The following is a 6,307-nucleotide window of genomic DNA, read 5'->3' on the forward strand; positions in this document are numbered from 1 at the left end:
TTTTTTTAATTAAAATTTAATTTTTTTTCTTTAAGAGAGAGGGTCAGGCTCTGTCACTCAGGCTGGAGTACAGTGGCATGATCATAGTTCACTGCAGCCTCAACCTCCCAGGCTCAAATGATCCTCCTGCCTCGGCCTTCTAAGTAGTTGGGACCACAGATGTGTGCCACCACGCCCTGCTGACTTTTTTTTTTAGAGACAGGGTCTCACTATGCTGTGTTGCCCAGACTGGGCTCGAACTCCTGGGCTCAAGCAGCAGTCCTCCTGCCTTGGCCTCCCAAAGCGCCGGGACGACAGGCGTGAGCTATGAAGCCCAGTCCCTCCTCTTAATAGCAACTCCTGGAGTCCTTAGAACAAACCCGTGTGCAGGACACTGTTCACTCCCCATTTTACAGGTAAGTGAACTGAGGCTCCAGAAAGTAAATGTCTGCCCAAGCGGCAGAGCTGAGATGGGAGCCCAGGCCTCGTGCCAGAGGCTGTGCCCTTGGACTTGGAGCCACTGGGTCATCGTTGCGATAACGGTGGGCAGGAGGCAGGGTCCTCTGCACTGACGGCTCACACGGAGCCCAGGTGTGCGCCAGCACTGGCATGCATCCTAGCTTTCCTCCCATTTTAGAGACAGGGAAACAGCCTCCGCCGTGGTCCCTGGTTCTCCTTCCCCTGCAGTCTCCTCCTGGAGCAGCCACCAGAGGGCACCTGTAAGCACCGGAGTCACGGCCAGTCCCTCCTCTGCCTGCAACCCTCCATGGCTCCCACCTCCCTTGAGGTCAAAGCCCAAGTCCTCCCTGAGGCCCACAAAGCTCTGCACAAACCGCCCCATCCCCTCCCATCCCCTACCCGTCCTCCCCTCCTCCCTCTCTCCCCCTTGCTCATTCTGCTGCAGCCACACCGGCCACCTCACTGTTCTTCCAACACACCAGGCGTGGTCCTGCCCCTGGGCCTTTGCATGGGCCGTGCCCTCTGCCCAGCTCAATGACTAGGACGTTGTTGGGCTTTTGATTGGAACCCAGCTCTCCCTCCCTGTGCCCATCCTCCCTCATTTCCTGCCCATAGCGGGCCTGGGGTGGGCACTCACTTCATGCACCCGGAGTACTGCTGGCAGCGAGCCACGGGCACTCGGACCACGCAGCGGGGGAAGGCAGCCAGCAGGCCCCCTGAAGCTGCGTCCAGCTCCAAGCTCAGCAGCCGCTGCCCTGTCTCGCCACCGCCCGGCCGTCCACACCTGGGGACAAGCAGAGTGGTGAGGCTGAGGGCAACTCAGCCCATCTCCCCTCCTGCTGGCGACCCCTCCCCGTCTTTGCCTGGACTCACCTGTCTGGCCGGTAGGTCTCAAACTCTTCCAGGAAGACACTGAGCCCAGATGTCCCTGAGGTACTGGCGTTGGGCCGGACGAGGAACTTGAGGACGGTCCCTGCCTCAGAACCCAGGAAGACAACAGTCTGGTTGCCCCAGGGGCCGGCTCCTACATCCACAGCCACTCGAGTCAGCTGGTGCCTGGGGGACAGGGCAGGGGAGGGTCAGGCTGGCCCCATATCCCCCAGGGGTCCTCCGGCCACCACCTGCCACCAACACGGGCATGGGCATGGTTACACGGGTGCATACAGACAGTGACACACCACGTGACAGCAACAAATGCGTGTGTGCATGGATGCTGGAGACATGGGTGATCACACAGGCACGTGGGTACACTCGCCAGAAACATAACCCCAAACCAGACTCTACTTGGCCCTGTCGCTTTTGTTGAGACAGAGTCTCGTTCTGTCGCCCAGGCTGGAGTGCAGTGGCACAATCTCAGCTCACCGCAACCTCCGCCTCCCAGGTTCAAGCGGTTCTCTTACCTCAGCCTCCTGAGTAGTGGGGACTACAGGTGCGTGCCATCACGCCTGGCCAATTTTTGTTTTGTTTTGTTTTGTTTTTTTGAGACAGAGTCTCGCTCTGTCGCCCAGGCTGTAGTGCAGTGACGCGATCTCGGCTCACTGCATCCTCTGCCTCCTGGGTTCAAGCGATTCTCCCGCCTCAGCCTCCCAAGTAGCTGGGACTACAGGCGCCCGCCACCACACCCAGCTGATTATTTTTGTATTTTTAGTAGAGACAGGGTTTCACCATTTGGCCAGGCTGGTTTCAAACTCCTGACCTCAAGTGATCCTCCCACCTCGGCCTCCCAAAGTGCTGGGATTACAGGCGTGGGCCACTGTGCCCGGCCCCCCTTTCTCCTGATGGGTATGTGTACCTGTGTACCTTTTAGTCTCTTTCTCTCTCTGTCTCTCTTCCCTGTCTCTGTCTCTTTGGGTATCTGTCTGTCTCTGACTGTCTCTCTCCTTGTCTCTGTCTCTCTCCTCCTTTGTTCTCCTAGTGTGCGTCTGTCTGTTGTCTACCTCTTTTTTTTTTTTTGAGATGTAGTCTCCCTCTGGCCCAAGGCTGGAGTGCAGTGGCATGATCTTGGCTCACTGCAACCTCTGCCTCCTGGGTTCAAGTGATTCTCCTGCCTCAGCCTCCCAAGTAGCTGGGACTACAGGCGCCCGCCACCACACCCAGCTGATTATTTTTGTATTTTTAGTAGAGACAGGGTTTCACCATTTGGCCAGGCTGGTTTCAAACTCCTGACCTCAAGTGATCCTCCCACCTCGGCCTCCCAAAGTGCTGGGATTACAAGCATGAGCCACTGTGCCTGGCCCCCTGCCTGTCACCTCTTCATCCCTCTCTATCTCTTTATTCTCTCTCCCTCTCCTAGTGTCTCTCCATCTTTCCCTCTCTGTCTCTCTGTGTCTCTCTCTGTCTCCAGCTCTCTGGGCAGCGCCGGCAGCCATGGGCTCAGCTGTGTTGAGCATCTGCATCCTCTCACCCTCAGTCTACCCCATCCTCTCTCCCCTCGCCACGCCGTGCCCCTCCAGGACTGACCTCATCAGGGTCCGCACGATCCAGGGCGCGTGGCCCAGCGAGGGCACCGCCTCGTCCATCAGAGGGTGGGTCTTGACAAAGTTTAGGATGTCGTCTGGCAGGGCGCTGGAGGCATTGTACTGCATCCCGGGGGCTGCGCAGCACCCAGGCCTGGGGGTGGCAGGGGTGTGGTCAGGACGAACGTAAAAGTCCTCATAGAGGGGCCTGGTTCACCAGGGGTACCCATTGCTTTGCCCAACGGCCCTCAGTTGCTTTTTTTTTTTGAGACGAAATCTCAATCTGTCGCCCAGGCTGGAGTGCTTTGGCTCACTGCAACCTCCACCTCCTGGGTTCAAGTGATTCTCCTAACCCGAGTGGCTGGGATTACAGGCATAGTGCCACCACGCCCAGCTAATTTTTGTTATTTTTAGTATAGACAGGGTTTCGCCACGTTGGTCAGGCTGGTCTGAAACCCCTAACCTCAGGTGATCCACCCACCTCAGCCTCCCAGAGTGTTAGGATTACAGGCATGAGCCACCGCGCCCAGCCTCAGTTTTTCCCATCTGCATAATGGGTACAGCTGAACTCAGCATCAGCTAAATAACCACCTGGAAGCCTCAGTCCCCGGCCCTGGGGATCAGGACCTCATCTGGGCACGTGACTCAGGATGGGGGGGATTCTCACCGGGGTCGAGGCACCTGATCCTCCGGCACCGGCGTCCAGATGGACTCGGGGGACTTCTGCTCTCGGAAGCGGCCTTCAAACACAGCCGCCACCTGTGTCATGTCAAAGGCGCAGACAGCCGAGCCAGGGATGCTGAGGGGTTGGGATGAAAGAATTTGGTGAGCCCGGTGGGAGGCCCCATCTCAGACAATCACAGGCAGGAGCCTCTGTCCGCAGGATCCAGCGAATCTTCAGTCTTCCTGCGCCAGAGAGATCCCGTGTCCCTCCCGCCTCTGTCAAATGCAGCCGTTCCTCCTAAGTAACATCTCAGATTGGACCACAGTTCAGGGTCTACGAGGCCGCCCCCTGTCCAGGCCCCCATCCCTGTTTAATTGGATGTCCTGCCTCCCCACTGCCACTGTTAGAACCCATTCCCCAGCAGGCTTTTTCTTTTTTTGAGACCCAGTCTTGCTCTGTCGCCCAGGCTGGAGTGCAGTGGCGTGATCTCGGGTCACTGTAACCTACACCACCCGGGTTCAAGCGATTCTCCTGCCTCAGCCTCCCGAGTAGCTGGAATTACAGGTGCCTGCCACCACACCCAGCCAATTTTTGTATTTTTAGTAGAGACGGGGGTTTCACCATGTTGGCCAGGCTGGTTTCAAACTCCTGACCTCAAGTGATCTGCCCTCCTCAGCCTCTCAAAGTGCTGGGATTACAGGCATGAGCCACTGTGCCCGGCCCACAAGCAGGCTTTTTAAAAACGCAAATCTGGGCCGGGTACGGTGGCCCACGTCTGTAATTCCAGCACTTTGGGAGGTCAAGGAGGGTGGATCACGAGGTCAGGAGTTTGAGACCAGCCTGACCAAAGTGGAGAAATCCCATCTCTACTAAAAATACAAAATAAGCCGGGCATGGTGGCACGCGCCAGTAATCCCAGCTACTCAGGAGGCTGAGGCAGGAGAATTGCTTGAACTAGGGAGGCAGAGGTTGTGGTGAGCCAAGATCGTGCCACTGCACTCCAGCCTGGGCAACAAGAGTGAAACTCCGTCTCAAAAAAAAAACCAAACCGCCGGGTGCAGTGGCTCACACCTGTAATCCCAGCACTTTGGGAGGTCAAGGCGGGTGGATCACAAGGTTAGGAGTTCAAGACCAGCCTGGCCAAGATGGTGAAACCCCATCTCTACTAAAAATACAAAAAAAGTTAGCCAGGAGTGGTGGTAGGTGCCTGTAATCCCAGCCACTTGGGAGGCTGAGGCAGAGGAATGCTTGAACCCGGGAGGCGGAGGTTGCAGTGAGCCGAGATAGTGCCACTGCACTCCAGCCTGGCGACAGAGCCAGACTTGTCTCAAAAACAAACAAACAAACAAAAATGCAAATCTGATCTCATCCCTCTTGCTCTTCACTCTTCCATGACTCCCAGTGCTCTCAGGAAAAAGTCCAGGTGTCTGCCTGCAGCTCACAAGGCCTTGCCTGATCCATCCCATCACTTCCCTGCCCTCGTGTTGTCCATTCTCCCCTGGTTCCCTTCCCACACAGGCCCTCTCGAGATTCCTTAAACATACCGAACTCACTGCAGCCTCAGGACCTTTGCATGTGCTGTTTCTCCAACTTTGAACACCCTTCCCTCTTCCTCCATCTCACACCTGAAGCCTAGCTCCAATGTCCCCTCCTCCAGGAAGCCCTCCCTGCTCCTCTCCCCAAAGGCAGAGGATGAGGATATCTCTGGCCCAGTTCTGACCAAAGGGACTTAGAGGGTCATTGTCAGCTTGTCTCACCCCAGCCTGGGGCCGAGGCCTCTCAGGGGTCTAATCCAGTGGTGCCCAACCTAGGACCCTGGGCATATCTGAGGAGTGAATGCAAGCGCTCTCTACCCATGCCTACCAAATGCTCCCAGTTCGCTCCCATTGGTGGGCGCTGACCTGTTGCTGGGCGTGGAAAACACAGCCAGGACCACGGGCCGGCCCCCGAGGCTGACCACGCCTGTGACAGCCTGCAGCACGTTGAAGTAGAAGTGGGAGTCCCCGGGCACAGAGCAGTTGAGCCGCGCCTTCAGGAAGGAAGTCCACTGCTTCTCCAGCACGCGGGGGGAGCCTCCCACGTCGTTCTTGCACACTCGGGCCACGCGGGACACCACCACCTGGGCGTGACAGTGGACAGACGGAGGCCTGAGCTCTGTGTCCCAGGAAGGCCTGCTCACAGGCTGTACCACCCACCACCCAAGCCGGGATGGAGGAGTCTGACCCTGGCTCTGGTGGGACCCCGGCCAGTCACCGTTCCTCTCTGGGCACCGGCTTCCCTTGCAGAAATCCCCAGTGGGAATGTCAGTGATGATAATAGCAACAGTGACAACCGTAATCATCACTGCTTCCGTGAAGAAATGTTTTATTCTCACATCTCTTACACTCTTTCGGAGGGCTGCCTACTGATATCCCCCCATCGTACATATGGGGAAACTGATAAGAGGCACGGATAAAAGGAAGTGACTGGCCAAGGTCACAATAGTAGTTAGTGGCAGTCTGTGCACTTCAGCACTGCCTGGTTCCCTGGATGGATGGATGAGTGGATGAATAGATGGATGGATGATTACAATAGAGGGATGAGTGGGTGGATGGATAAACGAATACATCTGAAAAAGGATGATAGATAATGGAGGAGATGATGACAGAGGACAAGGTAATTAGGCAGTTGGTAGATAAGTAGATGGATGGGTGGGTGGATGGATGAACAGATGGATGGAGAGAAAGCTAGGTGAATGGATGGACGGATG

General features: G+C 56.6%; 1 protein-coding gene across 1 annotated transcript in view; it reads right to left on the reverse strand.

Annotated features, from left to right (window-relative positions):
- SEMA6B (sema domain, transmembrane domain (TM), and cytoplasmic domain, (semaphorin) 6B) overlaps nt 1-6,307 on the reverse strand; it is a 19,970-nt gene that overhangs the window by 5,980 nt on the left and 7,683 nt on the right. The window contains exons 10-14 of the mRNA XM_011967471.1: nt 5,460-5,677; nt 3,562-3,693; nt 2,899-3,048; nt 1,312-1,494; nt 1,076-1,222 (exon numbers count right to left, since the gene is read on the reverse strand). Of these exons, the coding sequence (XP_011822861.1) occupies nt 1,076-1,222; nt 1,312-1,494; nt 2,899-3,048; nt 3,562-3,693; nt 5,460-5,677 (830 nt within the window). The remainder of the gene's footprint in view (nt 1-1,075; nt 1,223-1,311; nt 1,495-2,898; nt 3,049-3,561; nt 3,694-5,459; nt 5,678-6,307) is intronic.

The sequence above is a fragment of the Mandrillus leucophaeus genome, unplaced genomic scaffold (genome assembly GCF_000951045.1).
Source record: "Mandrillus leucophaeus isolate KB7577 unplaced genomic scaffold, Mleu.le_1.0 Scaffold8, whole genome shotgun sequence".
NCBI classification, from domain to species: Eukaryota; Metazoa; Chordata; class Mammalia; order Primates; family Cercopithecidae; genus Mandrillus; species Mandrillus leucophaeus.